The sequence below is a fragment of the Mastigoproctus giganteus genome, chromosome 11 (genome assembly GCF_048544385.1).
Source record: "Mastigoproctus giganteus isolate SK-2022 chromosome 11, ASM4854438v1, whole genome shotgun sequence".
Lineage (NCBI taxonomy): Eukaryota > Metazoa > Arthropoda > Arachnida > Uropygi > Thelyphonidae > Mastigoproctus > Mastigoproctus giganteus.
In genome coordinates, this window is record NC_143585.1 from 27,186,245 (window position 1) to 27,209,784 (window position 23,540).

At 38.8% G+C, this 23,540-nt stretch overlaps 1 protein-coding gene across 1 annotated transcript in view; it reads left to right on the plus strand.

Moving 5' to 3' along the window:
* The first annotated feature begins 11,817 nt into the window (after positions 1-11,817).
* The window catches only part of LOC150077831 (sialin-like), a 34,584-nt gene continuing 22,861 nt past the window's right edge, over positions 11,818-23,540 (plus strand). The window contains exons 1-5 of the mRNA XM_090384378.1: positions 11,818-11,935; positions 13,671-13,873; positions 13,976-14,206; positions 17,305-17,488; positions 17,613-17,746. Coding sequence (XP_090240504.1) covers positions 11,818-11,935; positions 13,671-13,873; positions 13,976-14,206; positions 17,305-17,488; positions 17,613-17,746 — 870 coding nt within the window. The remainder of the gene's footprint in view (positions 11,936-13,670; positions 13,874-13,975; positions 14,207-17,304; positions 17,489-17,612; positions 17,747-23,540) is intronic.

Consider the following 23,540-nt stretch of genomic DNA (forward strand, 5'->3'; position numbering starts at 1 on the left):
GACGAGAAAAGATATTTGTTGACATTGGTCTTGAACTTCTGTAGACTATAATTTTCAGGAAATACGTACGAAGGAAGATTGTTCCAGAAAACGGCAGCTGAAGAAATAAACGAGGAAGATGGTTCTGTTAACGAGGAAAAGTTGGTTCTGTTAGTTTGAAGTTGGACAGTAAATGGACGTTGGCTGGTGGCGGCACGTGTTCGGATTGTTTTGAAAGAGAGAGAGAGTGGGAATTATAGAAGGCAATTAGGAAGAACAGTGCCCATGGAAGTATCTGTAGAAAAGGCATGCAGCAGAAACAGTACGTTTATGCGACAGAGAGTGGAGAGACTCTGTTAGAGATGAGTCATTAATTAACCTAACTGCCCTCTTCTGAATGGAATCTAGAAGCCTGAGAGAGGTTTTGGGGACAATATCCAAGCCTCCTAAAGAGTTACCAATAGGTTCGGTCCGGTGTACTAACTAGCGGCCGGCCTGCGAACACCGTTTTAAAGCTGTACCCTCGAAATGTAAGGAAGATTGGATCTTGCCATGACGTCCATCATAAACTCAAAAGTCATCAGTCATACTACATGATGGAAGAGATGGGGAAAGGTTGACCGGAACTTAGGTCTGGAGACTAAACATAGGTTCCACCACTTCGAGTCTCCAATAAACAAAGTGGTGTTATTGCATCGGTTGATGAGCGTCATCTACCACTTAGTATTGCCTGGCAACACAGAGGGGCGTCATTCCTCCATGTGGTGTGGGCGCCACACCTCGACCCTTGCTTATGTTGGTTCACACCTGGGTGGTCACCCAGAGTGTGCTTGTGCATGGGGGTTATACCCAGGATTACTAACAGTCCCACCATAGTGAGTGTGCAAGCAGAGGATTTGGCTGTCACAGACCGTCCAGACTTTGCCGAAATTGGGTCCATTTGACTTGAGTGTCACCCGAATATCAGTTCCATCAGCGTTTTAGACCTCCAGGTAGCAAGTACAGCTTGTCTGGCATATCTGAGAGAATGTGTGTGACAACCTCAAGGACCGCTATAATAACTAAAATAAATATATTAAAAAACATAATAAAATGAAATGAAAAAGAACCTATAATACGATGACTGGGAGGACTCACTACGCATTATATGTTGGACTGTCTCTGCCATGGGAATTTTGCCACCTTACAAAACTGCCTTTTCATACGACAAGATATTCTTCAACAAATTAAGCCAGTTTTGCATTTATCTGAACCAGTGATATAGTCCTAAAAAAGTGGGGACATTAAAAAAAAAAAAAAAAAAAAAAACAGAATCGATGGATGGTATGCGGTACGGAAAAGTAAAACAGCCACGCCAATGGTGATTACACAAAATATAAAGGTACACGCTATTTGCTCGAAAAAAGATGAGGGTATATGGCTCCGATTCCACTGAAAAAAAACTAAACAGAGGCTGTATGGAAAAATCATCTGACGAATCTCGGTTCCTTCTGATGGGAGGACCAGAACAGGACGAAAACAGTGTAAGTCCATGCCCCACACTTTCAGGGTGTTAACAATGCAGGTAGGTAGTAGCCCTGCGATGGTGTGGAAGTCTTTTTGTGGTGCATTTTGTACCCCGTGATGGTGTGGAAGTCTTTTTGTGGTGCATTTTGTACCCCGTGATACCAGTGGAGTAACATTTGAATGCCAGAAATTGTTTTCTGCTAGGGGCATCCTGTCATGGCTGAAGTGTATCCATCTGCGAATAGGTTCTTCCAACAGGATAATACGCCATGTCACAACGCCGTAATTGAATAGAACTGGTTTAAGGAACATGAGAATGAATTCAGCCTACTGCGGTTCTCCCCCCAGTCACCAAATCTCAATTCAGTTGCGCACCTGTGGGATGAGGTGGAAGGGAACGAGCTCTTTAGAGTTGAGATCCGCAACCACACGTTTTGCAACAGCTCCGGAAAGCAATTGAATCAACGTGGACCAGCATTTCTGTGGCATACTTTCGACATCTCGTTGAATCTGTGAATCCAGGCTGTTTTGATGGCTAAAGAGAGAATCTATTTGCTATTAGGTAGGTATACTTAATATAAAGTAACCGCTTAGTGTATATGAAGTTCTATTATCTTATTGTATTAACACCTAGAATATTATAATCATTCTCCATACACGGAGAAAGCTATAAAGCTATAAAGCTATAAGAAAGGCTGGAAAACTATATCGAGGTGGGGGGGGGATTTTACGTAAAGGATTAGTCAGGCGCGTCCTATTTCGTCAGAAACTAGAAAACTTCAGGAATGAAAAGGAAAAGTGTGCTGTTTTTGTTCAACCATAAAACGGTTGTTTCCTTTAATAGGTGTTATCGAAGAGGGGTACGGAATTTAAGCCTTTGTTTAAAACCTTTACTTCCCTTTCCTTAAAACCTTTACTTCCCTTTACTTTTTTCAGTTTTTGCCTTGGTAAACACTTCGTGATTATAGTTCTTTATCACGTGATTACAGCGCTCATCCCAGCCCAAGATGAGGTTCAGGGGTTAACTGAGATGCTATAAATTTTGGGTTTTTAATTGGCCAAGGCCTTGTGGCTCCTCTACAGGTGAGATGAAGTGCTCCTTTCAAGTTGAGATGAGAAGCCCAAAACACAAATCTCTTCTTTATATAATCTCTATGTTAATTTCCATCCTACTTTATCTGATTTTATTTTACAAAATTCGCACTTTTCGAAAGAGTGAGAAAAGCAAAGTTAGAGAAAACGAGAAATTTTTAGCAAGCATTTGCGGAACATGAATTGCATTCCCAAACATTCTTTTTATTTGAAAGTAGTGAAGTGTAAAACTAATAATTAAATAAAACTAATAACAACATAAATAATAATTAGAAACCTGAAAAACTGCTAACTCCCAAATCGAAACTACTCATAACTAAAATTGAATTATTGGATTAATCTAATTAAACAAAACGAGTGGACAGAGGTGATCCCATCTTTGTCATTAATAAATTAGATAGGAAGAAAACTGGAGGACATTCTTGAACCACAAAACAAAAACAAGAACACCTCTTTATACGAAATATATGCAAATTGCAAATGAAGAAAATAAACCTCAAATATTCATAAAAAGAAGTTCAGTTGACTAGCAGCTGTCTATGAGCTCACCTTGGAATTATAATCTCCTCTCTTTATTTGAGAAGATCAAAGTACAGTACAAAGACGAAGCCTCTTATAAGGCTCATTTTCTCATACGAGAACACTACCACACCTTCGCTATCAAAATACATCGTAAACATAAATAACGAAACCTTTACGTAATGATTATAAGTGCAATACTCAGAAACTGAAGTCTTAAAAATAAAATAAAAATTATCAATTAAAATTAAACACCTCGAGAAATTATTCTAATGTAAGATTGCATCATTCTTCATTAAGGAAATCAAATTAAGCTGTCAGTAATGATACTTACCATAGAGGTGATCCCACCTTTGTCATTAATAAATTAGATAGGAAGTAAACTGGAAATTTTTCTTATACCAATAGATTTATCTGATACTTATGACGCTTGATAATTGAGGTATCTTGACGGTTCCCTCTATAAGATTCACAGAACATACAGTATTAACAAATTCCAGATTTTTGTAATTCACTTTTGAATTAAATGTTTGCATTCTTAAATATGAATATCTTAGGAACGATCACAGACAGGGGAAAATATATTCATGACAGCAATATATTTATGCATTAAGAATTTGCAGATAAAAGAACCACTGGGTGACAATGATCACAATGTACTGATGTGGGAATTACTTAAAGAGGTAACTACAGTACAATCAAACCCAAAGGGAAGGGCTATTGCTTTCGTAAAGGTGACTGCAGGGGGCTCGAACAGCTTTTAAATTCTGTACAGTGGGATCAACTGATGATGTTACCAACGTTGAATTATAAATGGGAAGCCTTCAGGGACTTAATCTTGTAGGTTACTAGGCTTTTCATTCCAACTAAGAAATACTGTTCAAGGTTCAGGCCTAAATGGATGTCGGATGAACTAATGAGGCTCGTGGCAGAGAAGAAAAATTTTTTTGGATGTATGTAAAGTATCAGGTGACTCAGAAGCCTATGGCAGATATAAAATAGTCTGTAATCAAGTCACAAAGGAGGTTAGGCAGGCGAAGGCAGATTACGAGAAATCGTTGGCAAAGGATGCAAAGAAAAACAGCAGAGTTCTTTAATTATGTAAACTCTAGAAGGAAAGGGATGAATCAGATTGGTTCACTTAACATAGATGGGTTGGCTATTGATGATCGTGCTCAGGTAGCTGATAAACTGGAGTATTTTGTATCTACATTCACACATGAGGAGTTATTCAATGAGGGGAGTGGCAGAAGTTTATCAAACTCTAACAGGGAGCTAAGTGATCTTGTAATAACTTAGAGCAAAGTGGAGGAGAAATTGTTGAAGATAAACATAAGGAAGGCACCTGGGGTGGATGGGATCTATACAGTTATATTAAAAGAGGCAGCAAAGGAAGTAAGCAAACCCTTAGCCATAATTATGAGAGCTTCCTTGGACTCAGGGGAGGTGTGCAAATGTATCACCAATTCACAGAGGGGGTTCGAAAGTTACTTGAAATAAATATATTTCAAGTAACTACAGACCCATTAGTTTAACTTGTGTTCCGGGGAAAATAATGTTATCACTGGTTAAAGAAGCATTGCAGGATCATCTAGATAAGACTGCAGTAATTGGGTTTGTTAAGGGAGGTCTTGTCTGACCAATTTGATTGGATACTATGATGTGGTCACAAAGGAACTGAATGCCAAAAATAATTTTGATATCATATACTTTGATTTCAGGAACGCTTGTGATACTGTTGCAAATGGAAGACTGCTGTACAAATTGGAGAGATATGGCATTAAGGGTAAGTTGCTAACATGGATAAAATGATGACCGCGCGGGAGACGACAGAGAGTGGTAATCAATGGACACTGCTCTTCGTGGACAAATGTTATTAGTGGAGTTCCCCAGGGTTCGGTGTTGGGCCCATTGTTGTTTTGTATATTTATCAATGATATTGATGAAGGTATATCAGGATTAATGTCCAAGTTTTCAGATGATACAAAGGTTGGCAGGGTTGTTAACGACAGTAAAGACAGTATGCTACTCCAACTGGATCTAGATAAGTTGGGCAAATGGGCTGAGAAGTGGAAACTGAAGTTTAACATTGACAAATGTAAAGTACTGCATATGGGTAGCAATAACCGAAGAGAAGCGTACTAACTGTATGGTACTACACACAGGGAAGTGGAAAGTGAAAATGATCTAGGGGTAATTGTGCAGTCAAATATGAAGTTCGCTGAACAGTGCAGACGGGCTGCCAGGGCAGGTCATGGTGTCTTTTCAGTGATATATAGGAGTGTGTTTTGGTTTTTAGGAGCATTAGCAACTAAGGCCATATTGCTCCGGGAATATGCGGTAGCCATTCTCTGACCTTTCCGCATCCTCCGTATTTGGTGGTGACGGGCTCGAACCCCGGTCTAATCAAGAAGCGTGTGCTACGCACTGCTGCTTCTTCCCACCTGGCTACGGAGGTGTCTGATATATAGGAATTTTGCTAGCAGGGACAGGGAGGTGATTATCCTGTTATACAAGGCAATAGCAGGCCACACCTAGAGTACTGTGTACAGGTCTGGAGGCCTTATTTCAAGAAGGATGTAGAGTTGCTAGAACGAGTACAAAGAAGGGCAACAAGATTGGTGAGGGGAACAAAAGGGTGCTCTTACCAAGAAAGGCTTAAGTTCCGCAAATTGCAGCGCCTGGAGCACCTGCGAGGTGATCTAATTGAGGTGTATAAGGCCTTGGATGGGTTGAGCAAGCTGAATGCTGATGGGATTCTTCCTCTTGCTCAGATTAAGAACCTGAGGGAGCACAGATTCGAATTGAGGAAAGACAGTTGTTGAATAGATGTGTGGAAATTTGCCTTTAGCCAGCGGGTAGTTGATTGGTGGAACAGACATCCATCTTTTGTTGTGGAAGTTGATATCCTAAATAAATTTAAGCCTGAGGTGGACAGGCATTTGGAACGAATGGAGGGGTGAAATAGAAGGGTTTTTTTTTTTTTTTTTTGGCTGATGCTGCATAAGCTTGCTTTCTTGCATCGTATGCCTATACTAATGGTAATACTAATGATTGTACCGCAGCTAAGCAGGCCTAGCTGATGATACCAAAGCACAACAATACACAAGAAATATTTTATTGATATACACGTTGATATGACAATTTAGGTAAATTCACTGAAACGAAACAAGGTAAAGAATTAAGGGCTGCGTTCGCTCTTAACTTAAAATAAGGTCTGTCTCTCTCTCTCTCTCTCTCTTAGTATTAAATATTCAACAATGAGGATACTATTTGAAAAAAAACCATCATAACAATTTTTTGAGAGACAATTCACGGATAGCCCATATTTTCTGGATTGAGACGAGACCAAAAATTAGGAACATTATTTTTGCATACTCCACCAGCCCCTTTGTCTAACCCCATGCACACACGCTAAACATTATTAAGCTAAGGTGGAATCAGTTTCAAGACAGCGCAAGGCCACAAAAAAGCTACAAGTGCACTAACGAATTGATAGATTAGCCGGAAATCAAAAAAATCCGAAGTACTTCCCATCAAAGCCTGACCTAGCACTAACTGATTTTTATATCTTCGATCGAATGAACAAATAACTCAATGTAAATCATTTGAAAATGATTGCGAAAGTGAGATGCTGCTTCATGACTTTCAGTTTTCTGTGGGATTTTTTGACCCAAAAGATCAATAAACTAGTACTATGGTGAGATTAACTCTGAAAAAAAGTTTATCAACTATGCGAGCAAATGTTTATAATAAATGTATTTCATTTACCTTTATTTCAGGAAATATGCATTTCTTTTCATGGCAGTTGTGTTACTTTATTTATTGATACGCTTTCATATGCATTACCCTACAAAAATATGAAACATGCACGTAATAGAACGTAGATTCACTATTACGTGGCGATGAAAACTAATTCTGACTGGCATGGATTCGATCAGGTGCGCATAAGTGACTCTAGTGATTTGTTCCTTTCCTCTTCTAGAATGACCGATACATGCGTCGAATTCCTTGTTTGCTGAGGCCTCTTTTGGATATTTTGTTCAAAATGATCTCACAGATTCTCGATTGGATTTACATCATCCGAGAGTGGCAAGTGCTGCATATAGTTTGAGTGTTTTTCATACCATTTCTGCACATTTCGTGCTTTGCATTCTTTGGCATTTTAAATAAGTAAACAAAAAATATAATAATTATTGTAATAAATAATTATTATAAATATAATAATAAATATTGTGAAGGTAGTCACAATATGAGATATAATTAAATCGATGCCTTTACACTACTTGTGTAGTTTTTCATTATGAGTTCGCTATGGCGTATTTACAGATATTTTATATTATATTGTATAACGGGAGATACAACATCGTCCATATTCTCTTTCGAGTTCCAACAGAATGAAATTAATAATACCCAGAGATCCCGTTCACATAGACTGATGTCCACAGTGATGAACGGAGGGGCGAGCGACCTTAAACAGGCGAGAGATATTTGGTGTTAAAAGTCCGCCAGGATCACTTATATCTCCACCCTTGAACACCAGTTACGGCTACCTCTCCAGGCAAAAACCATCCAAGTGGTGTGTATTTTTCTCCTAAAGCGACTTTGACACAGAACACACTCATGGTGGCTTGTAAATGAGATAGCAAGCTGTAATGGATCTTGACGTCAAGCTGCTTCTGAATTTGATAGCTGAATATGTAGCGAAGAGGAAGAGATCAGTATCCAGTTCTTGGACTGAACCAAGACGTAGCCCAGTGGTCAGGAGCGAGAGTGCATAGCACGCGTTCCTTGAGTGGACCGGGGTTCAAGCCCGTGACTACTAAATACGATAAATATTTGTATTGACGATTTATTGTAAACTCTACTGACTTGGTTGTCGTGCCGGAGTATAAACAGAAAATTTATTTATTTATCTCCTTTGGCAGGAATCTATTTGATAATGCAAGCCTGTTGTGTGAGATCATCGTCCGTACCGATCTAAATCACAGTTGTGGGATTCAGAAAAACCCATGTCCCAGATGTTTAGCTTCCTGATGATACCTACGACCATTTTGGCTTTGAGAACAAATCTGTTCTAGGCAATTAAGGTTGTAATCTTCCTTAATGCATTGCTTAGGCCATAGCTATTATTTTCATTTCAGGAGATATAAGAAGGTTGCATGGTGCCCACTTCAAAAGTCAGTATTCTGCCGCAAAAAACTCTTTTGGCTATGGTTGGGAAAAAAGATTTCCAAATTTCTGCATCATAGAGGATTACGAAAAATAATTTTGTATGCACTCCCGCATACGTCGTGATTTGATTCCCAGATCAATGTGGCTTGCGCAATAGGTAATTAATACGAATACAGCTCATGTCCGTACATTAATGGTGGCACTTTCAGGAAAAAAGATCTGAACGAATTTCATAACATCGATTTGAAAATCCAGGTACAGTATAACATCACATAAGATGTGATATTATACCTGTTAGTATTAGTATTAGTGTATTAATAGTGGAAATAATGCAAAACAGCAAGCTTATATAGCATCAGCCAAAAAAAAAAAAAAACCCCAACAACAATAACGCTTCCCATATTATGTATCAACCTCTAACTTTTGTCTAGTTCTTCCTTGAATTTATTCAAACTATTCACTTCCACAACATCAGATGGAAATTTGTTTCAACAATCAACCACCCGCTGACTGCAGGTAAATTTATGCACAATCCATCCCGCAACCATCCTTCCTAAATTTGAATTTATATCTCCTCGTGCGTATAGTCTGCGCAGGAGGCAGGATGCCATCAGCATTTACTCAATCCATTCAAAGCCTTAAACACCTCAATCAGATCTCCTACCCGGTGCCTAATCTCCATACGCTGCAATTTACAAAACTGAAACCTTTCCTGGAAAGAGCATCCTTTTATTCCCCACACTAATCTCGTTGATCTTCTCTGCAGCCGTCCCAACAAATCCCCATCCTTCCTAAAATGAGGCCTCCAGACCTGTATGTAGTAGTCAAGATGTGACTAATTATTGCCTTATACAACAGGATAATCACCTCTTTATCCGTTCTGGAAAAATCCCTGTATATCATTGACAAAATCCCATGAGCTTTGTTAGTCGCCCATCTGCACTGCTCAGAGAACTTCATGTCTGACTGCACCATTACTCCCAGGTCTTTTTCATTCTCCACTACTTACAGTATGTCTCTTTATAATGAAAGGCACCAAGACAGCTACAAAACAAGATGTAAGAGCGGATTCCTCCTCGGGAAATTCCTGCAGTGATGTGATGTCAAAGAGAGTCTTCTTGGTGTTTAGTAGAAAAATAGTTCTCTCCCTTATGAGGGCATTAAAACCACAGAAATGTACGACTAATTTTAGCGTCTTCATCCAGTAGGTGGATTAGTGACAGGATGTGAAATGGCATCACAGTTTACTTAAAGGTTATGATAATTACCTCTATCTGCACACTAGCCTCAAAGGCCTGTAAATAGCTGTTCGTCATGAAGACAAGACTTGAGATGGTTGGTCTGCCAGGAATAGGGTGTATAAGGCTTTGAATGGTTTGAGTAAACCCAATACTGATGGGATTCTTCCTCTCGTTCAGATTACGCACTTAAAGGGCATACTAAAACTGAAGAAAGAAATTTGCAGAATTGATGTGAGGAAATTTGCCTTTAACCAGCGAGGGGTTGATTGCTGGAACAAACTTCCATTTGTCGTAGTGGAATTTGATAGTTAAAATAAATTCAAGGAAGAACTGGAGAAACTTTGGGAGGGAATGAATAGGTGAAATGGGAAGGTTTTTTTTACTTATTATTATTATTATTATTATTTTTATTTTATTATTTTTTTTGCTGATGCTATATAAGATTTCTTTCGTGCATCATATGCCAATACTAATAACAGACTAATAGATTTCAGGTGGTTGCAACGAGGGAATATCATTTGTAATTATGGGAAGTAGAGCTTTCTCCATGATTTTTAGCAAGCTAGAGGTGCAGAAAATTGGTCCACATGTATATTGATTTAAGAGTGTGGCAAGTTGGAGATTCTATGGAAGCGCTTGATGATGTAGCGATCCCAGATTAGAGAAAAGTAAAATATGTTTTTACAAATGGTATTTAATAGCAGTAGCCTTTACGTCTGCAAATTATCTGTATTCCATGGTCGATTTAACTGTTTGCTGGATGATAAACAAGAGTTTCCTAGGATGGAGAACAGCAACCTTCTTCCGAGACTGACTAACTGTTACAGTGTGAAAAAAAAAAAACCTCGCCTTTCGACGTAATTCTAACCCACCGAGATCATTCTCCCACGGTGTTGAAGGGCGGCGATCGTAAATATTGTATTAACGGGGAGGATCCGGAATGTCGCATTCTCTAATTAATTAGCAAGCCATATATAACGGAATAATTTCCAAATTTGCTTGCCCTGTGAATCTGAAAAGTGGCACTTCAGCAACAGAGATTAAATATCCCTGTCCCAAAGGCTTCGAAATTGAAAAGCACAAATCTTGGTCTGATTTGCGATACACACCTGATCTCTGTACAGGGCCGGACCAAGGTATTTCTACACTCCGGCAGAAAAATTTTTCTGCGTCCCTTAAAGAAAGGTGCCTCGGCAAAAGAGTCCTGCTAGCCCGTACCTTAATCCGGCACTGCCTCTGTACATCACCACGATCATCTTAGGGCTAAGTACCTTGTTAGTATGCAGCATGAATCAAGAACTTGTTGGAATTTCGGATAAGAACATCTTTGTGAGTTATGCTGCTAGATGCACCGGTCTGGTGATTTTTTTATGCATCGGTCATTTAGTCTTTTCCTCCTCCTCCTCCTTCGCACCAAAAATGTATCTTTGGATCTGAATATTGGCTCATGAAGTTCAATTGGAAAGCTAATAACCCCTTTACAATATCTAGATCTATACCATCTTTGCCAACTACCGACTTTTTTCATATAGAATTGATGTCCCATCAATCTCTACAATTGTCTCCTTTAATCCAAATAGAAGACCGACTTCAAAAAGATCAAATATTCGAAGCGAACTGAGAATCGCCATATAAACACGATGTTTCCTCCATAATACCTTAGATATATTTAACAACCTTCGGACTGATCCACTCACATTCCCCTCGCAAAAGATAGATAGGATACAGACGCACAAAATCATCTGTGACTTTGGAATTTATGTTCCACATTTCTAGCTCCTTTAATGGCCTTAAATGTGACTTTGTTTTAACTTAAAGTGAAATTTTTGTTAATATAAAATGGTTTTAATGGATTAGTCCATCTAAACCTTGCTGTCCTGGGACATGTATATATTCTAAACAGAAATAAATAAATAAAATCTTAATGGATAAATAAATAGAAATTCATTTCCTTACATACTACAGTGCGCTTACCACGAGTGCAAATAAAATTGAGACATTTAATAGAAAAAAAAAAGTCTTGTTTTCCTTTTGTTATCAATACCTTTGCTCAACTCAGGGATAGGATTTTCTAATCCAGAAAAGTCACTTAACTGTAAAGGTCAAGGTAGGTCTTATTATCAGATTGCTGCTACATTCTCGAGTTAACGGTAAGAGTGTATATAAATTACACTTCCAGGATCATAATTCATTCAGTGTTTCCCCACAGTTTCTCCCCCGACATTTATGATATTAAAGACACAGAAAACTAACGGACAGATTTCTCTCTTTGTAACAGTATTGGAAACAAGCAAGTTAGTATATGATGGAACATATGAGGAAAAGAACGCTTTCCAATCCACCCGAAGCACAGCAAAAATTATCTAAATTGGGGTTCAAGATGGCCGTGCAAGAGCCGGAAGAGGAAAAGCGCTCATTCAGTGGTGAGTTTAGTTCATTAGATAGACAATTTATAAAATCCCTTCAGCAATATTCAATATTGAAGAATACGAGGATGTTTTAGAGATCTGTATTAGCCTCTTAGTGGCTGATTCTCTAGTAACAGATCTAGTTCCTCTGCTTAAGCATTAAACAGTCATTAAATAATCATGTCCTCTATCTGTATTTGATATTTTTGAGCAGAACTTAAATAATTATTTAATGCTCGTGCAGGTCGTTACCATAACCTTGAGTTGGAGGATCCAACATTCAAGAATGAATTGATATAATTGAATATTACAATCAAAGTAGATGTATAGATATAATATTATTAAGTGTGTTGGCATATATGCATAAAGCATCTATTGTCTTCACTATGCTCTTCCGTCCGTCTGTGTGTTCGCATGCAGTAACTGAATTCCTAATGGGCGGATTTTCATGAAATTTTATATTTGGCTCTTTTAGAAAGATTTGTCGAGCCATCTCAAATTTCATAAAGTACATTAGCTAACTTCCTTAAAATTAAATGAAGACGCAGTTACTCTTTGTAACTGTTTTTGTTATAAATGAATTAATTTAGGACATAATTTATCAAATAACTATAAAAATGCATAAGCGAGCAACGTCAGTCCGTCTGTTCGTTTGTTTGCATATAATAACTCGACAACCAAGGATGAATTTTCATGAAATTTTATTTTTGGATCTAGTAGAAAGATTTTTCCAGCCATCCTAAATTTCATTAAAATCACAAAATTATGAATTATTAGTTCTTTTGAAGATAACACAGCACTCAAACCTAAGTTGGTTTAATTATGCTTATTTTCGATTTGGAAATATGTACATAATGGAATCAAATGTTTCGTGGTATTTTCTTACTACTTCTTCAGCGACAACTGCCTTGCATATCACTGTCACAAAAGATCACTTAGGTCACAAGAACTTATTTCATTAAAATTTTATGAATATAAAATTGTTTATGTTCTTTCGGTCTGCGTGGCTAGCACAGTGGTATCATCACCGTCATTCCCACACAGAGTGGAAAAGCTCCCCCGTCGATGACGCGAGGAACTTTAATGGGACTCTTTCACTCCGTGGCTGAGTTAGTCGGTCTCAGACGTAGATAACAAAGTTTTTCCCCCAAAATAGGGTTTTTCGTCTAGCAAAACAGACAAGCGACCATATAATACGCGCAATGACGTAGCCGAGTGGTCAGGGGCGCGAGTGCAGTAGCACACGCTCTTTGAGTGGACTGGGGTTCAAACCCGTGATTGCTAAATACGATTACCATTTGTATTGATTTATTGTAAACTCCATTGATCTGGTGGTCATGCCGGAATATAAAAACGAGAACAATTAACACACATAAGACACACAGCACGGCAGATGAATTTAATTATTCGGGTGGCCTAAAAATAATAGTTAGTTTACATTCTTTCGTCTGTTTGCGATTTTCCTGGATGAAAACCCATTTTTTTCAGAAAAATCCATGCAATCATCGCATGAAACCAGCCAACTCATCCAAGGATAAATAAAACCATTAAAAATTCCTCCCGTCAAGAGAAGAATCGACTCGTTATCACCATACTGACCGTGAGAGCCCACAAATTACCTCTGCATTTAAAATAAAGTCTATCTCCATAAGAATCTGGAGTAGTGTTTGAAATTTTAAACAATAAGTTAAATATTTAGCTTATATGTAAATTACCTTCCTTAAAACCATGATTATATATTTTCCTACAGATCGCATTCCTGCCCGTTATGTTCTTACGTTTCTTACCTTCTGGGGTCTCTGTATTCAGTATACTCAACGAGTCAATTTGAATGTTACCATGGTGGCTATGGTAAATTCGACAGCAATAGAAGAAAATGTAAATGACACAACGCTTGACGAATGCCCAGATATCTACTTAGTAGAAAACGACACATCGATCGGATATGAGGAGGTAATATGCTTAAACATGTTGATTTGAAATGATTTAATCATAGTAAGAGAAGAAAATGAATATACAAAGTAGTATTCAAAAACTTATTTATTTATTTAATAGGGATCATATATGTGGAGTCCTTCAACCCAAGGAGTAATACTAGGGGCTTTTTATTATGGATACATATGCACACCATTACTAGGGGGTCGTCTTTCTGAACTAGTTGGAGCTAAATGGCTACTTGGAGGAGGCATTTTTTGCACTTCTATACTTACATTATTGACACCACTTGCTGCTGAACTTGGGGTTGCAGTCATGGTTACCTTGAGGGTTATGGTGGGACTTGGTCAGGTAAGTTCTTGCTTCCATGACAAAGTTAATAACTGTAAATATATGGTACACTGTTAAAGAGTGCTAGGAGGCGTGTTTGAAAAGTTCGTGGCCTGAGTATAAAAGGGCAGTGGTATAGCGTTAAAAATGTCGATACTTAATGCATAACACTTCAAATAGTAACCTACCAAATTTCATGCAGCTTTATTGTCCTTTTTAATTACAGGTCGTAAAATCAAGAAAATTGTGTGAATGAAGAAAGGTGGACAAAATCATTCATATTGCGGTCATCCAATATTTAGGAAAAAAACAGGCTAACGCCAATGGCAATGTATGAGAGTACGATTACAACGATTTGTTAGAAGAGGATGCCCCTCCCTATTCTATGATTAAGAAGTGCAGCAGAATTAGGGAGGAAGAGCCCGGAAGATGACCCACGTTGTGAAAGACCTGTAGTATCTATCATTCCAGAAACTGTTGACACCATGCGCGAATTGGTAATGAGTGGTCGATGTGACAGTTCAGTACATTGCCATCGTCTTGGGCATCTCATTTGAACGTGTGTACCACATAATAACAAAAGTTCTCGCTATGAAAAAGGTGTCAGCACAATGGATCCAAAGTCGTTGATAGCAGATCAAAAATGCACAAGAGTTGTCAAGTAAACATTTGCATCGTTTTCAAGCAGATCCAGCAAATTTCCTTGCAAGGTTCGTGACCATGGATGAGACGTGGGTCCATCACTTTCAGCCAGAGATAAAGGAGCAGTCGAAACAGTGGAGACACATCTCTTTTTCCCCCTCCAAAGAAAGCCAGGTCGATTTCTTCTGCTGACAAGGTGATGGCATCGATTTTATGGGATGCTGATGGTGTGTATTCATGTACAAAGCCTCACCTTGTACATATTCATGTACAGGTGAGGCTTTTTCGTGAAAGCATTGAAAACGAATGCCGAGGAAAACTCAGCAAAGGAGTCTTGTTCCATCAGGAAAACGTGCTTGCTCACAAGTCTGCCATTTCCATTGCTGCACTGATGAGTGCAGCAACTGAAATCATTTGAAATACTGGACCATCCCCCAATTCACCAGATCTAGACCCATCGGACTTTCACTCATTACCTATTTAAAATTTTCCTAAATGGCATCCATTTTTCCACTGACAGCGACGTCACTGCTGAAGTGGGGGTATTCCTAGAGGCACAGGAGAAAACTTTCTTCGCAGCTGGAATCAATTGAAAAATTAACAACTTCTCAGACAAACCCTTCATACTTAGGCCGTGAGCTTTTCAAACGTTTCGTACATGTGTGTCTAATTTTGACCAACAAACAACTAAAATATGGAGAAACCGGAAAGAGAAATATTTAAACAAATGGAAGTTAAAAAATGTATTTATAATATCAGTTTTGAGGATCGAGGATTATGTGTTATGACCAAGCAGAATGCATCGCCACATACATTCCGGCCAACGTACTCTTTCTTAAATATAGGACTTAACACCCGGATAAAGTCTTACATGTGTGTTTGGAATGCCTTGTTTCATCAGTTATTTCGTAAAATGTCATAATATGAAGTTATTAGCCACACTAATATTTGGCTTAATTTTAAAACACTTATTTTCACTTATTATCATTGTAAGTTATCGCCGATTGTGTATTTATGTAAAAAATTTTTGAAAAAAGTGCGTGTGGGTTAAGCACCAAAGAGACTAAGACTATGAGGCGCCAATATCTTGTATCTAAACGTTGCGTGTATTCTATGATCGAGCTGACTGTTCTCTGAACGAAAAATCAGTTTCGATAATAATAATTTAAAAAAAAAACGCAACCCTTTTCTGAAACCGACTAACTCAGGCATGTTTTGAAAATAGCACACAAGAATTCCTCGCATTATTGATGGAATTCGAGCGAACCAAGGCTTTTTGCACCCAGTTTGGGGAGGATAGCATCATATTCACTATGCTGCCAGTGAGGTCTCGTATGGAAAAGCCACAATCATTCTCCATCAGAAGAACACTAAGCTTTTTACCTTTTTATGGGCTTCTGCAAAGACCAAAAAAAAAAATGGTGAAAAAGGTTTAAAAAAAAAACGCCTGGTTGTTGTTAGTCGCCTTTAACCAACCGCTACTTCAGTGGCGGCTACCAGGCGTGAGACAGCACCAATTTCTTAAATATCGAACTTCAGATAATTCTCCAATGACATTCTACAAAGAAAATTCTACAATGAGTAGAAGAAAACTTAGTTAACTTTAATATCCTTCTAAAACTTACTTCTGCCTTACTTCTCGCAAGAAAAGAGTCAACTGCTCCCATGGTCGTACCGATGACATAGATCACACATCTCTATTAGGGATTATTCTGACTTCTGATCTTTCTCTCTTTGGTATAAGGACGTCACAAATATTGCAAATATACAACAGAAGCACAAATCTCAAATCCGCCCTACTATAGAATATTGTTCTCACATGTGGTATGGTGCACTCAAAACCTCTCTTAAGCTTTTTGGCTCTATCCAAAAGAGAGCCATCGAGTTAGTTAATGATCCATCCCTTTCAGAGTGTCTCTACTCTTTGTCTAGTAGGTGTTCAGTTTCCGCTGCATGCCTTTTCTTCGGCACTGTTCTTCTGAACTGGCATTCGTAATTCCCCCACTCTCTTCCAAGCCAGTCTGAGTCAACTCACAGTCAACTCGCTTCATAGAAATTCGCTGTTCAACTCGAAACTCACAGAACCAACTATTTCTTTCACATTTATTCCTTCTACTTCTGTTCTCTGGAACAGCCTTTCTTCATATCTTTTCCGAAAATTACAATCCACAGAAATTGAAGTCTAATGTCAACAAGCATGTTCTATCCTCTCAGCCTGCAACCCATTCATATACAGGTTCTTTTGCGTTTGGGGTTTTCATAATAATAAAAAAAAAACACAATCCTGTTATACTTCAATTATACCTTCCATACATTCCTTTAATATTTTTACTACTGTATGAATCCCTTTATCTCTTTCTATTTATCCCTGTATATCATAAATCAACACCGCTGCTTTTATACCCAATTAAAATAATATTTCTTTCATTTTAAATCCCCAAGCTACTAATTATTTTTTAATATTTTTCGCGATTTAGGGTGTAAACTCAGCTTCTATGTATGCAATGTTCTCCCGTTGGGCGCCCTTGCAAGAACGTAGCAGATTACTATCGTTTTGTACCATTGGATCTCACATGGGCACGATCATTACCATGCCCGTTACAGGCTTTTTGATTCATTATAATGTTGCTGGAGGATGGCCCTCTGCTTTTTATGTTTTCGGTAAGTATAGTTTAACACAATCCCATAGATTGCTTTTTTCGTTTTTGTTTTGTGGCAATTCATAAAATACAGCATGCTATGCTTAATGTAATATTTAGATATTAACGAGTAAGCATTATTTTAGGTACAGCTGGGTGTGTTTGGTTCCTGTTCTGGGCTTTCTTTGTACACAACACTCCCGCAGATCATCCACGGATATCAAAGAAGGAACTAATCTATATCCAGCAGAATGTGCCCCAAGCGTCAGGGGAGAGAATGGTAAGAAAATAGTACCAATTATTATCAGTTCTCGAAATAGCAAAAATCAGAAATAAAATGTTCAATTATTTGGGTAATATATTAGGAATAAGAAAAAATAAGTTCGAGTACAAAGAGCTTAGATACACGCAATTTACGTAAAAGACAAGACATACCAGTACTGAAGCCTCATAGAGTTAGATGACTTAGCGCTTATTCTGAACAATACTAGAAAAGACTCCTTGAGATTAGAGTAGTGTTCAACCTCATAATTGATTCTTACAATTCCAATGTTACTGAAGCATAAAAAAGCACTCGCAAACTCAAGTAAAATAAAGTAAAATTGTTCACTTTTAAGATTAAAATTATACGGCCGACTTTGTTATTACATAGTATGAAATTGCTGCAATGTTTAAAAGTATTAAACCCATAAAAAATAAAACAAATACATGAATCCTCCCTTTACTAGGAAGACAGATACAAAAAATATAGAAATAAAAACTGATTATCATAATGTAGGAAATGTCTCTCCCCCTCCCATCGTATTGCAAACGATGTATTTTTATATTTTCATCCAAGATGTGCGGAGTGATTATAGTTCAAATAGGTCATTTCGAATGCCTGTTGGTGACAAAATATCAATCGCCTAGAGATCAAAGGGGAACATAAAATGTCTGGACTATGTGAAAACGAAAGGAAAAAAAAAAAAAAAGAGGAAAAAATAGTTTCAAAAAGTAATAGCATGGAGTATTTAGCGTTGCATGCAGCTACAAAGTCGACATGCAACAAAATTTATTTCATAATGTTACAATACAGTATGAGGAAGTTACAGGTTACGAAAATAAAATTATTTCTGCATGTAGTAGCCATTAGATTTGGAAATATGTTGGAAGTGCAGCAGAGCATTATCAAATGGATAAAGGGATGGTTGAGTGGGAGAAGACAGAGAGTGGTAATCAATGGACACTGCTTTTCGTCGACTAATGTTATTAGTAAAATTAGTGGAGTCTAACTAAATAAGATTAGTGGAGTCTCCCAGTGTTGGGTCCATTGTTGTTTTCTGTATTCATCAATGATATCGATGATGGTATATCAGGCTTAATGTCCAAGTTTGCAGACGATACGAAGGTTGGCAGGGTTGTTAATGACACTAATGACAGTACGCTGCTGCAACAGGATCTAGAAAAGTTGACCAGATGGGCTGAGAGGTGGCAAATGAAGTTTAACATTGACAAATGTAAAGTACTGCAAATGGGAAGCAGTAACCCCAGAGTAACGTATCAACTCTATGGTACTATACTGACAGTGGTAGAAAATGAGAAGGACCTGGGGGTTATTGTGCAGGCAGATATGAAGTTTTCTGAGCAGTGCAAACGGTCTGCAAGACGGTCTGCATGGTGTCTTGTCAATGATATACAGGAATTTTATAGCAGTGATAAGGAGGTGATTATCCTCTTGTATAAGGGAATGGTCAGGCCACACCTTGAGTACTGTATACAGGTCTGGAGGCCTCATTTTAAGAAGGATGTAAAGCTGTTGGAACGAGTACAGAGAAGGACAACAAGATTAGTGAATGGAACGAAGGGTTGCTCTTACGAAAAAAGGCATAAGTTTTGCAGATTACAGTGTTTGGAGACTAGGCACCTGCGAAGTGATCTGATTGAGGTGTATAAAGCCTTGAATGGTTTGAGCATGCTCAATGCTGATGGGATTCTTCCTCTTGCTCAGAATAATCACCTGAGATGGCATAAATTCAAATTGAGGAAAGACAGTTGTAGGATAGATGTGCGGAAGTTTGCCTTTAGCCAGATTGGTGGAACATACTTCCATCTTTTGTTGTGAGTTGATAGCCTAAATAAATTTAAGGCCGAGCTGGACAGGTATTTGGAACGAACGGAGGAGTGAAATGGGAGAGTTTTTTTTTTTTTGGCTGATGCTTCATAAGCTTGCTTTCTTACATCGTATGCCTCTACTAATGTTAATGCTAATGCTAATGCTAAATGTTGCCCGTATCCCGAGAAATGTTGGCAAAATGCTTTCCTTCAGGTCAGACAGAGATAGTAACGCCTCGACAAACCTTGTTCTCCAAATATCCCCATAGGCTAGAATTTACAGGAGTTAAGGTCTCGATAGCAAGGTGGTCATGCATTAGCAGAATTCAAGAAATTGTGTAGTCATTGCCAAATGTGTCCTTAGGAAACATATTTACGTTTAAGGACCACGTACTCAGACTTTTTTGAAGAGGAAGGGTCCAATTATGAAGTTTGCTGTGAATCCACACCAAACAGTCACATGCGGGCATTGGGCGGAAACTTCATTGATAGCATGGAAACGATGTTTTCTATACCAAGATGTTCTAAGACTTTGTCATGCACTCCACCCTAGCCAGAAACCATAGGGCGAAGTCGGTGTTTCAAATTGATCTTGTAAGGACACAATTACAGAAAGGATTGATGCCTTTCCCGACATAACTCCGGCACTTACGGTGTTACGGCGTTGATGAAATCGCTGTTGCTGTGGCCACAGCAACAGCGATTTCATCAACGACATCTATCTGAATTAGATTGTGTCCTCTGCTGGCAGATATAGACAAAGCACTTAACTTCTTCGAACTTCTTCATCATTTGAATATCCATTTTAGGAAAGGGTCCTCTTCTTAAATTTTCAAACGGCGGTACTCCTGTAGAGCAGTCAAAGCTTTATTTATTTTAACAAAAGAGCTTTACCAACAAAGGACAATCTTTCAATTGCAGTTCCATATTAACTTTTTCTTGCTACCGGCTTCCGTCTCCCTTTATCTTTTCTAAGACATGTGCGTCGTTAGCATGCTATGAGATTTATTTTGCATATACTAACTGCAAGAAGTACCATGCATAAGGCGTCACTTTGTGCTCCCTTTCTTGGGTCTTCTGTTTTTCGCATGGTTCGGATTTGGGATTTCTAGACACCATTTGAGGTGTAATTTCTTTTACTTTTCATCCTCAAAGTACGCAAACTGACCGTACAATATTTCCAATTCACAAAGACTAATATACATAGAAACCTCCATGGCCTTACTTGCTTTGACGTAAAAAAAAGAAAAAGAAAATAATAATAATTGCTTCCAAAGTTGCTTAACCTAGTCTATATGTTCACAATAAGCATATTCACTTGTTTAGAAGAGAGAGCATATTTGAAGGCACTAAGAATATTCCAAAAAACAAAAACTAAGTTCATGAATTATTTTGAATTTATAAACCAATAAAGGAATTAGATACATGCATTGTAACTCGTAGACGTGCTCTTGGCACTTCGGTTTTGTAGCCCTGAAACTTACCTCAGCATAACACAGTATAATTTTGCACGGCACGTTGCAACCATTATACTCTGATTGTAACTTTAGCGAAAGTAGCAAAAGATTATAATCATCGAAGAAATGGTGGAGAAAAACATTTGCGAAATGTATGATTTTTGGACTCTATTAGTAATCAAACTAATAATTCTTTTGATTTTCTCTGCGTCCAAAATCTGGATTTTCTTTTTTGTCTTTTGCTATCCCAACAACAACGAATATTTATTGGCTGGAGCTCTTGCCGGTTCAAGGAGCACATACCTACCATCAAGTGCTTTAAATGCCTCCGATTCGGACACACATCCCATGTCTTTGTACGACAAGACTTCACCTGTGGCCACTGTGCCAAACGCTGACAAACCTACAACAATTGCCCAAATAAAAATCAAGCCCCTAACTGCGCCAATTTCAAAGCAGCAAAAATGGATCCCAATCACTCCGTCGGGATGTCAAATGTCCAATCTATTTAAAGGTATTGAGAACCATCCAGAACAAAACCGACTGTGGCTGTACACCATATTCGCTATCCCACCAACGTCCTCAAGATTCTTCAACTGAATGCCCAAAGAGCCAGAAAGGTGGTCGACCAAATTAGAATGAAAATGGATGAAGAAGAAATTGATATTCTCTGTGCTCAAGAGCCCTACACCCACAAGGGACGGGTACAAGGCTATCCCCGAGCATATCATTGAGACAACCACAGATACTCCATGGGCAGCCATCATTATTAGGAACACTACAATCACAGTCACAAAGATCGACTCCTTATGTACCCCCCCCCCCTTTGGTGTTTGTGCACACATTATCTGCCAACAAGGCTCTCTGCACATAGTCTCCTTGTACTGCCGACCACGAACTGATATCGCACCATATATTGAATATCTCCAGTCAGTAATAACTCTCTTACCTTCCAGCAAAATCCTAGTAACGATGGATGACAATTGTAGATCTCGCTTGTGGCAAAGCCGGGTGGATAGCCATGCAGTTTCCCAGAATGGACAGCGATTAGAAGATTTCCTTTCGTCTTCTCCTTAACCAACCACATCGCCTTTCTACCTTCAGCAATACCCCGTGGGAAAGCAACATTGACGTTACCCTCACCACACGGTCCATAGCACAAAAGTTCTCATCGTGGATGGTCCATGAGGCCTGGACCACCTCAGACCACAGGGCCATCTCCCTCCATCTATCTAGACAACTTGATAGTACTCCTCCCATATACCACGATATCATCAGATATGCCACCAAAACAGCTGATTGGAATGCCTTCAAGGACAATATAAAATCAAAGCTGCAAATGGATGCATCCCAACTAAACCATCTTGATCCACAGGAGCACCTCTCTCTCTCTTAACAACCACAATCCAACAAGCATGTGACAGAATTATGAAAAAACGTCAGAAGCACCTAAAAGCAGTCCCGTGGTTGTGCAGGGAACTAGAAAACTTAAGGCACGAAGTCCACACTGCCCGAAAAACCTTCCAGAGAGCCAGGCACTCCTGACCTCCTGCTGAGGTCTAGGCTCTACGGGAAGTATATAGAAGATATCGTAACGACTACACAAGCCTCATTCGGCAGAAAAAGAAAGTGTCTTGGCAGAACCTTGTGACAACTACTGGTAACGCAGATCCTTGGAGGGTCGTTTATCGCATTGTTATGAACAAGCTGCCCAGGGGAGAGATGTTAAATGCAACCCTGACTCCCGATGGCACATGGGCTGAATCCATTAATAATATTCTGAATGCCCTACTTCAGACTGATGAGAGTCCCATCAATGATGAACAAAAGCAAATTGAACAAGACAACCAGGCCTTCTCCAACAATAAAATAGAACCTCCTTTCACCTCTGAGGAAATGAACAAAGCGGTTGACTGAACAAAAATAAATAAATGCCCTGATCACGATAATATTGAGGCTGAGGTCATGAAGAAAGCAGCAATACATCTTCCGAACCACCTATTAGCACTGTTCAACAAAAACCTTGCGAAAAGAATTTTCCCTGATTCTTGGAAACAAGAATTTAGGATGAGTCTGGACCTTTTTGGATGAGTCGGAGCACCGACTCATCCTAAAAGGTGCAGACAAAGATCCTACTCTATCCAAGTCTTACCGTCCCATTGCTCTTCTCCCGCGGTCTTGGGCAAGGTAATGGAGCGGCTGCTTCAATCCAGATTATCCACCTACTACCAGACAGCCAACTCAGATTCTCCAAAGCAGTATGGCTTTAAGCCAGGATACTCCACTGAAGACGCAATGAGCAATCTCCTCAACGTAGCAAACTCAACCACAGAAAAATATCTACTGGCCATCACCATTGACTTTGCTGGTGCCTTCGATTCCATCTGGTGGCCCAGCATTGTCAGGAGATTACATCAACTCAATATTCCACCAAACCACTACCGCTCTCTCCAGAACTACCTCTTCAATCGTTCAGTAACTGTTCAAACAAATTTTCAGAAAACTTCCCGACCAGTTGTTAGAGGT